This window comes from Bos mutus, chromosome 25, assembly GCF_027580195.1.
Source record: "Bos mutus isolate GX-2022 chromosome 25, NWIPB_WYAK_1.1, whole genome shotgun sequence".
In the NCBI taxonomy this organism is placed as follows: Eukaryota; Metazoa; Chordata; class Mammalia; order Artiodactyla; family Bovidae; genus Bos; species Bos mutus.
In genome coordinates, this window is record NC_091641.1 from 27,957,671 (window position 1) to 27,976,052 (window position 18,382).

The 18,382-nt window shown below is 48.2% G+C and overlaps 1 protein-coding gene across 3 annotated transcripts in view; it reads left to right on the forward strand.

Annotated features, from left to right (window-relative positions):
- Positions 1-17,914, forward strand: part of MARF1 (meiosis regulator and mRNA stability factor 1) — a 39,576-nt gene extending 21,662 nt beyond the window's left edge. For all 3 annotated transcript variants that reach the window (XM_005906332.2, XM_070363019.1, XM_070363020.1), the window contains exons 16-27: positions 106-284; positions 1,705-1,925; positions 2,638-2,780; positions 2,947-3,080; positions 4,177-4,379; positions 4,873-5,100; positions 8,369-8,599; positions 10,496-10,708; positions 11,659-11,719; positions 11,805-11,930; positions 13,218-13,388; positions 15,308-17,914. In XM_005906332.2, coding sequence (XP_005906394.2) covers positions 106-284; positions 1,705-1,925; positions 2,638-2,780; positions 2,947-3,080; positions 4,177-4,379; positions 4,873-5,100; positions 8,369-8,599; positions 10,496-10,708; positions 11,659-11,719; positions 11,805-11,930; positions 13,218-13,388; positions 15,308-15,552 — 2,155 coding nt within the window. In that variant the 3' untranslated portion in view covers positions 15,553-17,914. The remainder of the gene's footprint in view (positions 1-105; positions 285-1,704; positions 1,926-2,637; positions 2,781-2,946; positions 3,081-4,176; positions 4,380-4,872; positions 5,101-8,368; positions 8,600-10,495; positions 10,709-11,658; positions 11,720-11,804; positions 11,931-13,217; positions 13,389-15,307) is intronic.
- The last annotated feature ends 468 nt before the right edge of the window (positions 17,915-18,382 follow it).

Here is an 18,382-nt window from a genome sequence, read left to right on the forward strand (position 1 = left end):
TAGCAGAAATTACTTATTAATGGATGTGTTAAGAGCAGCCGTCTGTTTGCCAGGTGCTCTGTTTTTTCATTATTTTAATTAACCTTTTCCCCTGCCCCACTTCAGTTTTCCAGATTGTTATGCTGCAGAGTTTGGCGAACTGGAAATAGTGCAGGAAAACCGAGGCGGGGGCGTCCCCTTGGAGCACCTCATCACCTGCGTGCCAGGTGTGAATATCGCCACCGCACAGAATGGCGTCAAAGTAGTTAAGTGGATTCACAACAAGCCCCCGCCTCCAAACACAGGTAAGTTTCAGGTATTTGGTCCTTTGAAGCCACGGTCTACTGCAGTACAGGCTGCTGGCCTTTCTCTCAAATAGCAGCAATGTTTGCCCCTCATAAAGCAGCATGGTTGTCTCCTTTGGTCTTTTAAAAACTCCAGAGTGCTGACGGTTTGGCAGAACTAGACTTTGGAAAGTACCAGCATAAATTATTTTTTAAAAAACTTTTTCTTAAACCCAGCTTCCACAGTTACAAATCTTCTCTAGTTATCTAACTTTGTAAAGCTTGTTTGGCTTGCCTTTTAAAAATCGTTTCAGATCTTTGAAGGAATTTTCTCTGAATATTTACTCCAGCAATTTATTCTAATCGATGCTTTTGACTTTGATCAATGCAAAAATAGATTTAACTCTTTAAGTGTCAGGGACCAGGACCTTTGATCTGGGAGATACATGAGATTCTGGGCTTCAGCGACCCCTGAGCTGCAGGTGTCTGATCCTGTTACCTGAGAACAGCACTGTTACCTTGGCCCCCAAAACTTCCTCCTCGTCAGCTCCCACCTTCCCCTGCCCCTTCCCTGTAGGAAGAAAGGTCAGGAAAACGAGGGAGCTTTTGTACTGGAGCCTCTCCCAGCCTTGCCCCTCAGGCGGACACCCTCCAGGTCCCCGTGTTGTGCTGTTTCCTTTCTCCGTTCTCCTGTGTCATTAGCCCACTAGTCCCTTATAAGGGCTTCCATCTGATTATTTATACTTTCGTAAATAAAATAATCAGTGTCTTAATTATATGAACATTCAAGATAAATTCGAAAACCTGTTTCTTAGTTTTATCTCATGCTAGTTCTGCATCATTGCTTTCCATGGTTATCTGGGCAACATTTGCAAGCTCCTCTCTGGGTTAATTAGGCTCTTGTGGGCTACCTGCATAACTACCATTTATAACTTTGTTTCTACAGAAAAGTATGTTAGTGAGGACATCACAAACGGTTCTTTGACATACAACCATTTGAGCTTTAAACTTCCTCTATATCTGCTCTTCCCTTTTTTTTTCTTTTAACTGAAACTAATTTATTTGGAATCCCGATTTTTTTCTCCGAAGCTAAATTTATTTTTAATTGAAGGAGAATTGCTTCACAGTGTTGTGTTGGCCTTCGCCATACTACTCTTCTCTCTTTTAAGTTCTCACTGCATTGAAGCATGCTTCACTTTGGCGACTTGACTTCCAGAAGCAGTGGGAAAGCATTCGCCAGTCTGTAAAGAAGTTGGGTTATCCTGTGGGTTGTATAGGACCTGAGTACAGCAGCGGGGAACTGACACGGCTGTTTGGTCTTGTGCATTTGTCATTATTGAGTTCACACAGGGAGCGCGAGGTTAGTTATTTCTCTTTCTGCTGCTGCAGTCATGCTTTATGTCTTTTGCATGTTCCTGTTTTCTCTCCAAATATGTATTAGACCCTTGGCTTCTGCGTTCTAAAAGTCCTGTGGGTAACCCCCAGCTGATCCAGTTCAGTAGAGAAGTGATCGATCTATTGAAGAACCAACCATCCTGTGTCATACCGATTAGTAACTTCATCCCCTCTTACCACCATCATTTTGCAAAGCAGTGCCGGGTATCGGACTATGGCTATTCCAAGCTGATCGAATTGTTAGAAGCAGTGCCTCATGTGTTGCAGGTAAGGAGAGCTGAGAGTTCATTTGTTTAACAGTGGAAATGTCCCTCCATGGCTTTGACTCTCTCTGCCAAAGAAACAGGGTAGCTGGTGACTTAATTCCTCAGAAGTCAGAGCAGAGCATCCCGTAAAAACTTCTTTGTACATGTGTGTGTCTTCTCAGTTGTTCAGAAAGCTGTGAGCTTTCAACTAAAAGGAACTCTTAAGTGCACTGAGGAGTACTTTCTTTCTCACCTCTGTAGACTGCCCTCCTTCCTCCCAGCACAGTCCTCTCTAACTCTTCCATAGGAACTGCTGTAACACGGGCTTCCTTTCTCATGAAGGAGTTCAAGACCAGTTACTGGACTGGAACCTGACAGTGCTTGCTAAGGAGTCTTTGCCTATTAACCTACAGTGTGATAATCGCTTCCCACTTGTAAACATGGCCTGCAGAATTTGAGCTGTCTTTTAGAGACAAAATCAGTTGCCCAGGCTGATAACATGTGACTTCAGGAAAGAGTATGCAAGGGAAAAAAAGGGATCCCAGGCACGTGAGCAGTTGTTCATTCTGACAGCCACACTTCGTTTATCTACCTGTGTTTCGAAGTGCAGATATCATACAGAAGGATTTGTACCCTGAGGGCGGTAACAGGAGAGAGAGCACGAGCTATCAAAAAGAGAGTCAGGCTCTGCCAAGGTCTTAGGAGTGTAAATAACCCAAGCGTCTGGTTTGCAGATTCTTGGAATGGGCTCCAAACGTCTGCTGACCCTTACCCACAGAGCCCAGGTGAAGCGCTTTACTCAGGATCTACTGAAACTTCTCAAATCCCAAGCCAGCAAACAAGTCATTGTGAAAGAATTCGCACAGGCTTACCATTGGTGAGTTGAGAAAAAAATAAAAACAAATATTTTAAGACACTTGTTCTTCTGAATTTAAGAATAATGATCTAAGTTTTCCATTCAGCATTCTTTGGGAAAAACTTAAAAAGTGATTTTGGCAAGTACTGCTTCTCATTCTTCACCCATCTCCATGATTAAAACCTAGGTGTTTCTCAAAGGACTGGGATGTCACTGAATATGGTGTTTGTGAGTTGATTGATATCATATCAGAGATCCCAGACACCACCATCTGCTTGTCCCAACAAGATAGCGAAGCAATGATTTGTATCCCCAGAAGAGGTACGTGCCTTACCGTTGCTGGAAGGAGGTTGTCTGGCCCAGTGGTTACTGTGGCAGGGAACCACACAGGGATGCGCTCACCCCCCGTTGTGGTTCCTGGAGATGCCATGGAAAGTGCAGCGTGAACTCTGCACCACCAGCCGGTGGATCCTAGCTGCTTCAGAGTAGGGGAAGGCCCTTGTTGAGAAGAAAAGCAGGCTGTTTTTTCCGAATTCACTCTAAGGGAAAAGGGAAGCATAACCAGCACTTTTTAAAAATGTCTCCTTTAGCCTGTCTGTGGCTGCTTCTGCTGTAATTACCCACCTGAGTCAGCTGCCTGGCTGTTGCTTGTCTGATTTTTCACTCTTTTAAGATGTTTTCCTCTGCACACCTGAGAAGGAAAAAAGACACAAATGAATGTTTCATCTTTCACGTTTTGCTAGTTCCAGCTGAGGTCTGAAATGGAAACTAATAAAAATTAAATCTATGTACAGTCATGTTCTTCCACGCATGTTGATCTGTGGAACATTCTAAAACTGTGCTCTTGAAGGACACTGAAGTCCATGAAGTCATAGTGTTTCAAAGCTAAAATGACTATGGTCAGTATTTCTAGAATCCTCATTTAAAATTTAACAGAAACATACATCTAAATGTTTCTCCCCTGTATTTTTGTTAAACTTTTGGTACCTGTTGCTGCTAGCAATTTTAACTGAAGAGCAGCTGAATAAACAAAGCACGTGAATATCCAGAAGTGCGATTTAATAAAATGATTTCTAGATTACAAAAGTACAGATATATGTGTGTGTGTCATGTTCATATATATGGAGTGGGTATGGGGAAGCGGAGGGGCTAGAGAGATTATTTCTAGCTTGTGAAATGAAATCACATAGGTGTGTATGTGTGCGTGTGTGTATCATGGCTTCCTGCTGTTCTGCCCTAGATCAAATTTGAAAGCCATTTGGAAAGAGAGAAGAGAGTGTTTTAGGTTGTGTTTGGAAGGCAAAGATGGTATCTCTTATAGTCTAGTGCATAGGACTAACTACACTAATGATGAGAATATAAATGGGTCAAAGATAATTGTGGTTTATGGGTTTTTTGTTTTGTTTTGTTTTTTAAGAACGTACTCAGGATGAAATAGAAAGGACAAAACAGTTCTCCAAAGATGTTGTGGATTTGCTGCGGCATCAACCCCATTTCCGGATGCCCTTTAATAAATTTATCCCCTCTTACCATCACCACTTTGGCCGGCAGTGCAAACTTGCATACTATGGTTTTACCAAACTACTTGAACTTTTTGAAGCCATACCTGATATTTTACAAGTAAGTGAAGAATTCTATTTTTCAGAACAATATGGGGAGAATAAAGGAAAATCTAGGCCTTTTTGCCTTGGAAGTGGGAGTTATAAAATAGGATGAAAATTTGCACAACTGAGCATGCACACTTGTTTTGGCTGTGACGTGCAGCGTGTGGGATCTTGGTTCCCCAGCCAGGGATCACACTCACATTCCCTGCTTGGAAAGTGTGGTGTCTTAACCTCTGGACTACTGAGGAAGTCCCTGCTAGCAACCATTTTTGACCTGCACAGTGCTTAGAAATGTTTTGTGAGTGATAAAACAGACATTACCTGTCTGCCTGTTTTTAAGTGTACAGTTCAGCAGTGTTAGATATCCTCATGTGCAACCAATTTCCAGAACTTTCTAACCTTGCAAAACTGAAACTGGACAGAAGTGCTTCTTAGTTCTTGATTGTATATATTTTCTTGCCAGTTTATCCCATGAACATTCTCCCTTTCCTCCTCCTGTGTTTTCCAAGGTATTGGAATGTGGAGAAGAGAAGATCCTCACTTTGACAGAGGTTGAACGATTCAAAGCTCTAGCTGCCCAGTTCGTTAAACTCCTTCGGTCCCAAAAAGATAACTGCCTTATGATGACAGATCTGCTTAAGGAATATGCTAAGACTTTTGGTTACACATTTCGTCTCCAAGACTACGATGTCAGTTCAGTTTCAGCTTTAACACAGAAACTCTGCCATGTCGTAAAGGTAACAGGATTATTTTCTTTCACAGAGTGAGGTTTGTGGTGGTATAATCCTCATTGGGATAGTTGCATATGATTTAGTGTTTCAGTATTTACACCTTGCGCTGCTTACTACTGTTGTGCAACACGTTCTGTGTTGTTAATACCTTATTGGGTCATAAGAGATGACTTGGGTTTGGCGGGTGAGATTTTGGGGATTGCCTTTGTGGGTCTATTAGCAGCCTCCCCAAAGTAACATCTGTGAACCGACGCAGTCCCCTGTTTATCCCAGGGTGTTTATTCTCAGATGTCTCGGTCCTGCTGACCTGAAGTTGGATCCTTCTACACAGATCTTTGTCTACAGAGTTTTGGGGAGACTGAAATTACAGCTCTCTTCTCCTTTCCAGGTTCTTTTTTTTTTTTTAAGATCCATCTCCCTGATACGCTTTTTTTTTTCTTTTTAATTTTTATTGGGAGTATAGTTTTGCTTTCCAATGTATGTTACTTGATGTTCTATAGCACTTCCTTCTGAACTTACGGAGTAGATTTAGGAGCAGTCTGGGGCTCAGAGTTGCCTTGGGTGCTGGTGAGGCTGAATTGGAGAGGGTGGCTGCCTCTTCCTCCCCGGCCTGCACTGCGTCAACCCTCCAGCCCTGGGCAGAGCAGCCGGACGGTTTGCAGGCTGCCCCTGTTACAGAACCAAGAAAACTCACTGCAGGGAGGAAGAAATGGAAGGAAAACGTGGGGAGTGGTGGCCGCCCCAGTCACGGCTGTGGGAGGAGTCTGTTTCTGTGCTGGGTAGTTAGAGAAGGAAGACCCTTCATGGGAGGCAGGGAGGCAACAGCTGAGAACAGAAAGGACCCTGGAGGGGGGCATGGCCAAGGCCAAGGAGGAGGGGCGGCTGGCAGCACCTCTCCTGAGAGAGGGTGGGTGCGGCAGGACTCCCGCGAGCTTGGGGCCAGCCTGAGTGCAGGCAGGTTGACGTGCCGCCAGCCGAAGCAGTGGCGGCGTCAGGGTGGCATGAGACGGAAGCCACGTGGAGCAGGCTGAGCAGTGAGGAGGCACGAAATCAGCAGCAGGTAACTGGCAGCTTTTTGGCGTGTTTGCCTGTGAAGGAGAAGAGCGCGAGACCACGGTATTGAGCAAGCCAATGAGAACTCAGGGGCCGGTCTTCTTTCCAGTCTGGGAGGCTTGGCGTGTTTGAGAGCTGCCACGGAGGAGCTGCCTGAGAAAGACGGACTTAGGGGAGAAGGGGTGAGGGGGTGAGGGTCCCGAGGAGGCAGGAATTGTGGGTGTTGGCATTCCGTGGAGGGAGGCATAGGTCTGAGGTTAGTATTTTGACAGAAGGGAAGAGGGGTGGGGCAGCTGCAGATGTGGGTGAGTTTGGTGTGTGTCACCAGGCCAAGGAGGGAGTTCCCTTCTGAGAGCTGTTATCTGTTAACGTGCAAGGTGAGTGCAGCCGCTGAGAGAGGGAGAGAAGGTTCAAGGTGGGCTCTTGCCAGAGGGGCTCAACGAAAAGGCCTAGGGACAAAGGATTGTAGAGTACTGACAAGAATGTTAATGAGGCAATGGCCCATCAGTGCCAGGATGGATAAAAGAGCAAAGTGAAGCAAGGTGAGGGCTCCTGAACCAGGACGAAATAGGAGTCTGTGCTGGCAGAGCTGAAGAAGCGTCAGAGTTCAGCATTCACATTGCCTTCCTGTCTCCCACCCTGGTGTCGGCTCCAGCCTCCCTGCCTTTGGATGCAGGATGCCTGTGTGTGTGGTGGGCGGGGTGGTTGAATGAGTGATTCTGGAAGTGGGCAGTGATAAGGTCTCCAGTGTGGCCTGGGTTGGGGTCTGGAGTGGAACAGAGTAGAAGAGTATGTCTTTAGAGATGAGAACATGGAGAAACTGAAAGCCCTGGTGTGAGACAGGCCCCCGAGTGTTCGTTTGCTCAGGATGATGGCAGTGGTGGTCTTCAGTGGACCGAAGACCCTAAGCCATGACCACCAACCATGATGAAGGAGGGCCAGCAGCTGGGGCGTTGGGCAGAGTAGTGAAGCAGCAGCTCCAGTGCCGCCCTGGCTGTACTCGGCGGTCTCCTGGGGGCTTCTGAGGAATGCCGAGGCCTCTGTGATTCTTAGAGAATGAAGCCAGGTGTGTTTTGAGCCTTGGCATAGTTGATAAGCTCACTAGGTGATTCCAGGGTGTACCCTAGGTCAGGAATCTTTAATAATGATCTGGGCAGATAATCTAAGAAGATGCCTCAGAGTCCCCTGGACTTGGGTCTTTTGATTGATTAAACCCCAGGTCTGCGGAGGCAATCTGCAGTTCTGAATCTGAATCCATAACCGCAGTAGTGGAGTCAGAGTCCACCCACCAGCCTCCTGTCCCATCTCCGGGTGGGCGTCGGCACCAGAGACGCACTGGTATTGGACTGGCTCGTCAGGTGCTGCCCCCATGCTCTGCCCCTGAGGGACCAGTGCCCCTGATCTTGACCATGGTGCTGGCTGGAAATCAGCTAAAGGGGAAAACAGCCAGCAGGGTGGGCAGTGGTTCACCTGCCCGTGCCTGAGCAGTGTGCGTCCTGGAGCTCTGCCTGTTTACACTCCAGGCATGACTCACGTCACAGACTCGCCCCTGACCAAGGCCTGCAGGTCTCAGTCACCAAATGCCTATTTCTTCACGTGCTGTTTGGTCCCCAAATGATAACCTATTTCTCTCTCACAAGGTTTCCCTCCCTCTGCAGTGAACCAGTTAAACCCTTTATCTCCTTGAGAATCTGAAAAAAAAAAATTGTGAAGTAGACGTACAGTCAGACGTGACGACACCAGCTGTGTTTTCATTCCTGATGGACTAGAGGAATGCTGCTTGCCTTTGGGCAGAGAAGGCCTTCTGTCACCTCCTGTGTCCGGTCCCTGGGACATACCCTTGGGCGCGAGTCGAGTGCAGAGCAGCTCTGTGGAGGGTCACTGCAGCCTCACCACCCCCTGCTCCCTGAGAACACCAACCCTTAGTCCATAACCTGTGCCAATGAACATCAGCGGGCTGGGCTCTTCCTGGAGGAGTGGTGGTGTCCACGGGTGTTTCTGATCATGGACCAGCAGGGCAGGAGAGGAAAGTTCTGCAGTTGCTCCATAGTGTTGGTCTGGGGTCCCTGAGAACTTGCAGCAAACCCATTCACTGTACTTCAGTTTTGCAGAAAAACGGGTCTACCTCTGATGGTCTCACTTGCCAGTGTGAAACTAGATGAACAGGGTGTGACTCAGGCCATCTCTCGAGTCCTGAGAGGTGCATTCTTGTTTCCCCCAGGTTGCTGATATGGAATCTGGCAAACAGATTCAGCTGATCAACCGCAAGTCTCTGCGTGCTCTCACTGCCCAGCTGCTGGTGTTGTTGATGTCTTGGGAGGGAACCACCCACCTTTCTGTCGACGAGCTCAAGAGACACTATGAAAGCACACACAGCACTCCTCTCAACCCCTGTGAATATGGGTTCATGACCTTGACCGAACTTCTGAAGAGTCTGCCTTACTTAGTTGAGGTATGAATGGTAATGATTCTGGAACTACCGTAATGAAAGTCACTCTCTCGGGTATCTCTCGATCACAGAATGGTCCAGATTAGGCTGGTTGGTCGTTTTACAGATGAGCAGAGGCCTTGGCAGGGGCAGGCACCCTGCCCAAGCAAGTGACAAGCCGGGACGAGAGCCCCGGCCTCTGGCTCCTTGGACTGAGGTGCCTTTTTCTTCTGCTGGGCTGGATGCTGGTGCTGCCACCACTTTCTGAATTAGGTGGCTTATGTGATGGCTTCAAGTCACTTACCAGTCAGATGCAGGTCAGAAAGGAAGGTTGACTGGATGGTCACCAGGTGGTCACTTATTTCCTAGGAGAGATAAGTAAGATCCCAGTAAAAAGATCAAATTTACTCCAGATTTTTAAGAAGTTAAAACTTAGACCAGTTAACACAAATTTTTTAGACTGAAGATCACTGAAATTTTACTACTGACAAAAGGCGCCAGGGGGACTTCCCCGGCAGCCCAGTGGTTAGGGCTCTGAGCTTACAGGGGGTGTGGTCAGGAAAAGTATGATCCTTGCATGCCCCACCGTATGGCCAAAAAAAGCCCCCAAAACCCCAAAGGCGCCAGAGCTAGATGGGTTAAGAACTGAGTTTCAGCTCACCTAAAGAATAAATAACTCCAACTTTTTAAAAACCTCTTCTAGGTCACCTGGAAAAAAAAAAAAAGGAAGCACACCACTGCTGTTATGAACCTGAAGTAACTTTAATACCAGAAACCTAATATAGTCCCCCCAAAGAAATTGATTCTAGCTAGGATATTAACTAAATCAGTAATGTAAGAAAATGATTCTTACCGTATAGCCACGTGATTGATAATTAAATAATTTAAAAGCTGTCTCCTCGGGCAAACATTAATCAACTCCCTTGACCACTTTCTAGACCATACCTTGTCCTTGGTATTCTTCCTTGATGGGCCCGCTAGCCCAGTTGGGAGAGGACTTCCTCCCATTGTTGTTTGGTGATCCTCGCCTGCCTTCTGCAAGGTTTCTGTTAGGTCAGTTTAACAAGAACTCCGCCTGCTCTGGGTGTCCCTCTCCTCAGCCCCCATGGCTATAAACCCACCTCTGGTGAGTTTCCCATCTGGAAAGGACACCTAGGTTTCCTGGGTGGCGCTCATGGTAAAGAATCAGCCTGCTCGTTCAGGAAGGGCAAGAGAGGTGGGTTCAATTCCTGGATCAGGAAGATCCCTAGAGTAGGAAATGGCAACCCGCTCTTGCCTGCAGAATTCCGTGGACAGAGGAGCCTGGCCGGCCACAGTCCAAGGGGTCACAGAAGAGTTGGACACTGAGCACACCCATCAGAACAAGTATGAACTAGTACATGAACACTAGTTGTACAACATTTCACGACAAAAGGCGTCCGTGGCCAGCTAAGGCTAGGAAAGATCCCTTATCTCAGGGATCTCCAGGGAGGGCATGTTAAAGGCTTATGTAAAGAGATTTATTTACTTTCTTGAGGACAGAAGAGTTTTGTGCTTTTGTTGTTGAAAGGACACTGAAGTCGTCGCCCGCGTCCCAGTGTCCCTGGGGAGATGAGGGTCGGTGGCCTCGGTCCCCACAGCTGCTGCGCTGTTCACCTGCGGGCCAGCTCTCCTCTTCACTGCCTCCTTTCACTGAGTTTACCGGTTTCCTTGCTTTCTGACACACCATTTCTTCAGACGTCTACTGCCGGAGACCTGCAGACAGAATTAGAGTTGCTCAAGGCTGTAGTCCTCTCTTGGAGGACGTCCTTGAATCCCTGGCTTATGACCCATGTTCAAATTTCACTTGGCGTCTCTCTTCACTCTCAGAGACCCACTCTCCCAGGAGGCAGGACCTGTCACTCTGGAAGTTTCTAATACTGCTGTTTTCTCCTGGACCAGGTTTTTACTAATGACAAGACAGAGGAGTGTGTGAAGCTAACAAGTCTGTATTTGTTTGCCAAGAACGTTCGGTCTTTGCTTCATACTTACCACTACCAGCAGCTTTTCCTTCATGAATTTTCCATGGCCTATAGCAAGTATGTGGGAGAAACACTGCAGCCCAAGACATATGGCTTCAGTAGTGTGGAGGAGCTGTTGGGAGCCATCCCGCAGGTAGGCGTTTTCTGAGTTTCTTGAAGGGTAGCCTCTGTTGGACAGAACTAAAAGGCAGGCATTTTGAACCAGTCCTTTCAAAACATACATACTGTTGGCCAAAAAAGAAAAAGAATGATTTTAGCGTTTCTTCTTCATTCTGCAAACCTTTGCTACATTCATCGGAGGAGGACCAGGCATGGGAATCCCAGAGCAGAGTCCTCAGGATGTGCAGAAGCTGATTAACCACGTGATGAAGAGGGGCGGGGCGGGCACTGTGAGCAGGCGCAGGGCAGTCAGAAGTGGGGGGGTGGGGAATGGGTGCCTCACCACTCGGTTCCGGGGGCGGGGACTCCGTGGGGAGAGCAGAGGAGCCTAGGGGTGCTGTCCGTGGAGGAGTGGAGAGAACCAGGAGGGGAAGGAGCCTGGCATTTGAAGTGGGAAAGGACACGAGGCTGGGACAGCTGGAGAGCCGAGGTGAGGGGCTTGGTGACAGCAGCGTGTGAGGGGAGTGCTGGGAGCCCCGGGCCACTGCTGCTCCTTTCTTGGCAGAGGCGGCGGCAGCACGATTAGGTAGGGGTCTTTGTTTTAGGTTTAGTGAGCTTTAGCTTAAGAGGCATGAGGGAGCCATTCATTCTTTTTAAGGTGAACATAGTGTCTGGAAAAGCTGGTGAGAGCTCCCACATGAGAACTAACTTCATTTATATACCAGAGCTGGTATTTGGGAGGTGATGTCTTTAAGAACCTTAAGGAGTGAAACCAAGTCTCATGATTTCTAAGACTACACAGCTTTTTATAAAGGGCGTGTGTCTCCATCCTCTGTTGTTTTAAAACAAAGTGTCGAAAAATTTTCTGTGGCATTGATTTACTTTTAAATCCTAGTATGTTTAAGTATGTTACCAGACGTATAATTTTAGGGTTTATTTCTCCTCCTTTTCCACTTCATAACCAGTAATATGTCTTGTGTGCAGGTGGTCTGGATAAAAGGACATGGTCATAAGAGAATTGTAGTGTTAAAAAATGACATGAAAAGTAAGTACACCCCATCCCTGCCCCCCTTCACAAGCCCCAGGTCTGTCACCTGCTCCCCCTCTGACGGGTGTTTTCTGTCCTCCAGGTCGCATGAATTCACTCGGTCCTTCCCCTGCCAGTCACGAGACCCAGCCCTCAGCTCCCGAGCGCATCCTGGAGGTGCCCGAGTCTCCCCCGGCCTCGGAGCTCAGACTCGGAGTGGGTGGCGACGGTGAGAGAGGGAAAACCAAGGCTGGTGACGTTGCCAGGACACGGCTTGGGGTGGAGTCAGAGTGGGTCAGGGAAAGGACGACAGCAGGGTCATCTTCATTCTTTAAAGGGAGGTGTTGGTACATTTTCCAAAGGAGTCTGGCGTTTGGTTAATAACAGAGAAAAAACTGGTCTGCATTTGATGGTTGACCAGTTAAGGTTCTTGAAGGGTGTTGGTAGCCCCTGTTACAACAGTATGGCAGCCCTGTTCAGATGTTAAAGAAAAGCGATTCTGACACTTGTTAAAATACTTGAAGACAGTTGCAGTGGGATCAACTCTGCTGCCCTCTGAAAGGGAGATGGAGCTTAGCTCTGCAGGCAAGGAGCAGAGCCAGGGCGTCAGTGACTGAAAACTCTTCAAGAGAAGATGTCTGGCTCGGGGATTCCGGCCGACCTGAGAGGGTTCTTAGACCTCAAAGGTTGGGGGTGGGGTGGGATGATGAGCTTGATGAGATATCGGGGGTGAGGGGATTCCTCTAAACTGACTTCCCATGGTTCTTGCCAAGAGTGGCCAGGGCAAGGGCACTGAAAGCTGTGGTCAAGGGCTGGCGGGGAAGGGGGCTGTGGAGCCCGACCCCTGACTGAAGGTGTGTCGGGGAGTCTTGATTGCAGGACTTCCCTGGGAAAGAGTTGACAGGAATGCACTGGTGCAACTGAAGAGCGCCGGCAAGGCACCCCGACTTCATGTGGCCCTCTCCGTGTACAAGACGGGGAGCAGCTCACCTGACTTCTGCGCCCATTGCCATTTTATCTTAGGGCAAGTCGTTTTAAGTAGTTACAGGCGCTGCTGTGCTGTGTTGATTGGGTGATCGGCTCTGCAGCATTTTACAGGTCTACAAAGCACCTGGATGTAGCTCGTCCTCTCAGGCCGTCAGCACAGCCTTCAGCAGTCACCTCCATCCTAATGAACTGAAATTCCAGAAGCAATAGCTTACCTGAGAGCACGCAGTGAGGCAGCGACAGAACTGGGACCCGAGCCCTCTAATCCTGACATGTGCTCCCTTCAAGGACTTGCTATGGGTTTTTAAATTGTCCTTTGCTGTTCATAACACAAATCGGGCGATCCTGGCAGCAGCATTTTCACTTACTAGAGAGAGGACTCAGACCTTTCTGTTAGTGGGTTGTTTTTTTTTTTTTGTTCTTGAGTACGTCCTGACCTCAGGGAGTCAGGGAGAAGGTGCGCCTCGGGCAATGCCGTGGCTGCCTGGTCCTGAGCAGATGTCCTCCCGCCCCCACCCGCCTCCCCCAGGGCCCCATCCTGCGGAGCAGGAGCTGCTGCGCCTGACCGACGACTCCCCGGTGGACCTCCTGTGCGCGCCCGTCCCCTCCTGCCTGCCGTCCCCGCAGCTGAGGCCGGATCCCGTCGTTCTCCAGGCTGCCGATCTCATCTGGTTTGAGGAGCACCCTCAGGAGCCTTCAGGTGGGAGACGCTGCGTCCCTGGAGGAGTGGGTTCTCGTGGCTTTAGTCAGACAGCAGACACTTCACGCCAAGACGTTAACTGTGTGATGGACGTAGGGAGCCACTCTACCTTTGCAGGCACAAAAATACCTGTGAGGATTACTCAGACCCTTCTCCTGTCAGCTTTCCTGCAGGGCTGGGCTCACAGCCTGAGGTGCTGGCGAAGCAGCAGGCCAGGGCACGACAGCGGTCTTGAGGGCACTGCAACTGTGCTCAGGCGGGGAGCCCACGGAGCAGCACGTGGGGGCCGCCTCGGCTGTGCTCCCCACTTTGTAAAGCGCAGCAGCTCCAGGGGCAACCCCTACCTGTCACCAGACACGAGCTAAAGGTCTCAGAGGGTCCTGGGGCTCCAGGGGGCTGTGAATGGGGGAGGGAGGGGGCATCTGCATCTTGAACCCCAGCTTGTGCTGCAGGCAGGGCTGGCCTGGGCCCCAGGGTGCCAGGCCGGGAAGGGGCAGAGCCAGGACTGGAGCCCCAGCCTCTCGTCTGTGCCGTATCGCCACCCACCAAGAGGCCAGCCCGCCTGCCGTGTCGAGGAGGGCCTTTCGCCGTTGCCTCCTCTGTTGTGACGGGTCCTTCCCTGCTCTGCTGACACTGCTGTCCAGGAGATGACCCTGCTGCTGACCACAGGCCTCAGTCTTCTTACCAGCCTCTGGCCCCGTCACCCAGAGAAAGAATCTGAAAGAGGCTGTTTGTCTGGAAGATGAGTAGGGAGACGTGAGCCTCCCTGGCTGCTGGGTAGACCTGGGCTGTGGCGACAGCAGAGGTGGTATCCCTACAAGCCTAGACTTGATAGGAAATTGATGGTAGCTCTTCCGTGGGTGTAGCCTTGGTGTGTTTAGTGTACGAGTTCAGCCATCCTTGTGTGATGGGGAGAGAAATAATCTCGAGTGGCATTGACAGGTCCGTCCATTTTTCCCCCGAGAGTGTCAGCCTGAGAGCTGCGCTGAGGCTCTGCGTGCCTGCCGTCACTTTGGGCCTCTGTGACCCTTCGGTGTGAGAGCCCCTTGCACACACAGTGGGAGCCTGAAGTACAGGACACATCTCTTCCAAGTGATGTGGCTCTGTCCACACAGCGGGCTAATCATTGGCATTTGTGGCTCAACCAGAGAAAGATAGTTTTTGGGCGCTGCAGGAAAAGTGGGCTGCTTCTCTTCCTGGAGTTTAAAAAATACACATCTGTGTATCTATTTGGCTGCGTAGGGTCTTAGTCACGGCACTTAGGATCTTCGCTGCATCGTGCGGGATCCTTCCTTGCGGCCCCCCGGACTCTAGCTGTGGTGCGTCGGCTCAGGCCATGGCACATGAGATCCCAGTTCCCCGACCAGGGATCAGACCTGCATCCCTTGCAGTGCCAGGTGGATTCTCCACCACTGGACCCCCAGGGACTTCCCTCTTCCTGGATTTCTGAGGGTATTTCTGACCCCGTGTGGTTCTCCCCTTAGCTCTGCCTGCCCGTGTGCCTCCCTCCCCCACCTTAGATCCCTTAGGAGCAGGGGAATGAGCCAGGGCTCCCTGGTACCAGGGCCCTTCTGGTCTGAAAGTCCTTAGGTCACATGTGGCTTTCTGGGTCCTTCGCTACCTGACAGAGAATGAACGGGCAGAGAAAGCAGAAAAAAGTGTTTTTAAACCACGGATGGCCCATGAATTTGTAACCCAAAATGACGGTCTCTGAAGTTTTGTAATTCAAGGAAGAGCAGAGATGCAATTTTTAAACACCTGACTTATGTGATACCTGGTATTGGCCGCAGAGCTAACGTGTAAATTAGACCATGTGTGTGACGATCGGGGATTAATTTTTTGAGAAATGAGAGGAATTGAAAACCAACACTGCTGGCAGGTCCTAGAACTGAATATATTTTGCTTTCCTGTGTTTACAGAAATTATGATTTTAAACCAAGAAGAGAAAATTGAAATTCCAGTACCAATAAAGAACGAAAACCTGCCCCCTGATCCCAGCTCACCTGGTGTCTCGGCAGCTGTCCCGGCGCCTCCCAGCCCCTCCTCAGAAACCCCAGAGTCGCTGCTCAGCAAGGACCCCACGGAAAGCCCAGCCAAAAAGCAACCCAAAAATAGAGTAAAATTGGCAGCCAACTTTTCCTTTGCACCTATAACCAAGCTTTGAGTCTCGTTTGAACATAGAATTAGGATGGGAAAACACTGTCTGATTCTGCACACAAAAGCAGGTTGAAAAAAACACAACCTTTTCTGTTTTCCCCCTAGAAGCCAGTTATTTCATCTTTAAACATGTTCCGTACGTTTTGTTTCTTTTACATTGAACGCAGCTTTAAGCTGAAGTTTTTCTTTCTTTTCTTTTTCTCCCCCACTTGTTTGTGGAAAAAAAAAAAAAAAAAAAGTCCTGGCATTTGTTAAAGAATCCTTAATATATTTTAACAAATTTTTCTTAATTATTATGAAGTATAATGAATGGTGTTCTGTAAGAAGACAGCAGGGAGAACTCAGCTCGAAGGAAGTGGTCTTAACTTCCATCAGCCAACGCCAGTGGTAAATCTTACATGTAGCATAGCGTAGTCTCTAAGCCTGTGTTTACTGATGTGTTCAGACAGTATTAATCAAATGCACGAGATGGTGATGAAGCAAAAGTCTGTTCGGTGATCCTGCGCGGTCACTCACTGAAGAAGGGTGGGCAAGGCAGGAGGAGTGTATGTCCTGGTTGGATGTGAAGGCTCCTGGCTTCCATGTGACTTGTAAGCGTGCCTTGTTTTTTTTATTTAACTATGTCTGTAGTTGACAAATGTGGCTTCATCTCAAATTTTTTAAAATGTTTCCACTTTGGGGTTCCATTGAGCTTTCTAGAAAGTCAAAGATGTTTTAAGCTTCCCTTTTATGTTAAGTTCCAGTTTGACATGGATTAGGTTAAGGAAAAGAAGATGGTCTTGGTGTCATGAATTTAAAGTCAGCATTTGAATTCCAACACACATTATTGTGTGTCGAGAGGCAGCGTTGGGAAGAGAGTCTGATTTTCTAGAATATGCATCAAATGCATAAATTACAAATCAGAGGTGAGGAGGGAGGTGCTTTTGACAGGAACGGTATCGATGCTCTTTCCACTAGGAAGAGGCAGAAATTCTATCTATACATAGGAAGGCCAAGGTTGATCAACTTAACCTTGTATTCGTACTTTTAAAGCTGGTTTTGATGGCTGGGAAGCTTTGTATGCGTGTCTGTGTGTTTGCGTCTGTTAACTCAGTGTCTTTTAATAGCATCTGCTTTTACTGTTACTTCTCGCTGTTGGAAGCATGTTTGGGTTTGTTTGGTTTTTTTTGGTGTCTGATGTTGGCATTTATGGAAAGCCAGCCTTTGAGGGAGCACTGCCCTGTGGAGTGACCTTCGCCTTGAGGTGGCTGAGGCATCCGGTGACTGGCGGCCTCTTACGCCTCCTGGAGAAACCTGACATTTACAATGGGTTGTATTTGTTGGGCAAAAAGGCGGATTCATTCATAGAGCAGGAGAAACCTGTTGGCATAAGGTCTTCCACTAGTTAGGTGGTTTCTTTTGGGGAAATGATTCTATTTTGTAACTTCTAGAAAGCCAGAAAATGGGCTCTGATTTCATAGCCAGCATTTTGATAAAATGCCACAAAATAAGGGCTATTGAGAGATTTTTTACAAGTAAGATTTTTTGTTCCCCAAATCTTTTCAATGAAGCCAACGATTCCCAGTTCGCAGCACACAGCCCCGACCAAGATGGAGCGGCCCTGGGAAAGCCTGGTAGGCGTCGTGGCACTCAGTCTTCCCGAAGGCATGCCCTCTACAGACATAGTGTGACAGTCAGTAAAATGCAGAGGTGCACTTTTTTTTAGAAAGCTTTTAAACATTATGATAAAGATGGTGTTGAGAACATCAGTGGCCTTATTCTAAGATTTCGTAAGGCTGAATTTGCACATGTGGACTTTAGTTTTGCTTGAAGGCAGAGAAAGTGGACTTTAAAAAAATGCCCGAGGCACCATTACAAGTCACTTGGAAAAGCCTCAAAGAGCAGCTTCTTTGGGCACCAAAGAAGAGACTGGAGTTGTGTGCTGTCGTGTGGGTGAGGTCGAACCGTTCACTGAAGTCGCCAGGAGCCTGGGACGCGTGCGTGACTCTTAACAGTCACCGTTTGAAGATGTGCAAAGCTCATGGTGTCTGTAATGTGCTCCACAACGGCCAGTCCAGTTGCTATCTATTTTTTTATCTAGAGGTGTAATTGATGTGACAGAATGACGTATGAGAATTAAGACAATGAAATACTTTATTTCTGGGTGGAAAGAATATATCAGATTTATCTGTTTCAAAAAAAAAAAAAAAAAAGACAAGTTATCACCAAAACCCCCTTTCCCATCTTGCACTGTTTGTTTTGAATTGATTTTGGGGGAAGAGATGTTTTTCTCAACTGTCTACTTTGTTTGAACACTTCTTTTGTGGTTCAAGTGCTGTTTTGTGTGTTGGGACCAAACAGTTGTCAATAAACTTTAAAAGCAAGCATCACACTTGAGTTCCCCAAGTGAGTGTTCTGTTTGCTTGGGGGTGGGGGATTGTCCCCCAGTTCCATCAGCTTCTCATCCCTTCTGGGAATCTGTGGTGGGAAGCACATGGGTCTGGCGTCGTGGAACCCCTTTGAATGTGGCATCCGGCCCCAGCAGGCCGCTGGACTATTGGCACTTTGTGGTCAGGACCCTCCGGGGTTTCCAGCCTTGCTCCAGCGTATAATCATGTGAGGAAAACATAATAATCACGAAATACTCTCTGGTTATAAAACTTGGGAACTCTCTCCCTGGGAAAGAAATCCATTTTGCAGACTACCTTGGTTTTGGTCACTGCCAGGCTTGCTTTTTGAATAAGTCTATTTAGAAAAGATTTCTTTCACCATTGTGAAGCCCTTTTCCTGAGACCACTGTTACTCCCCACCCACCCTCCACCATCCCCCTCAGGATTTTGAAAAGGACGCAGAAGAGA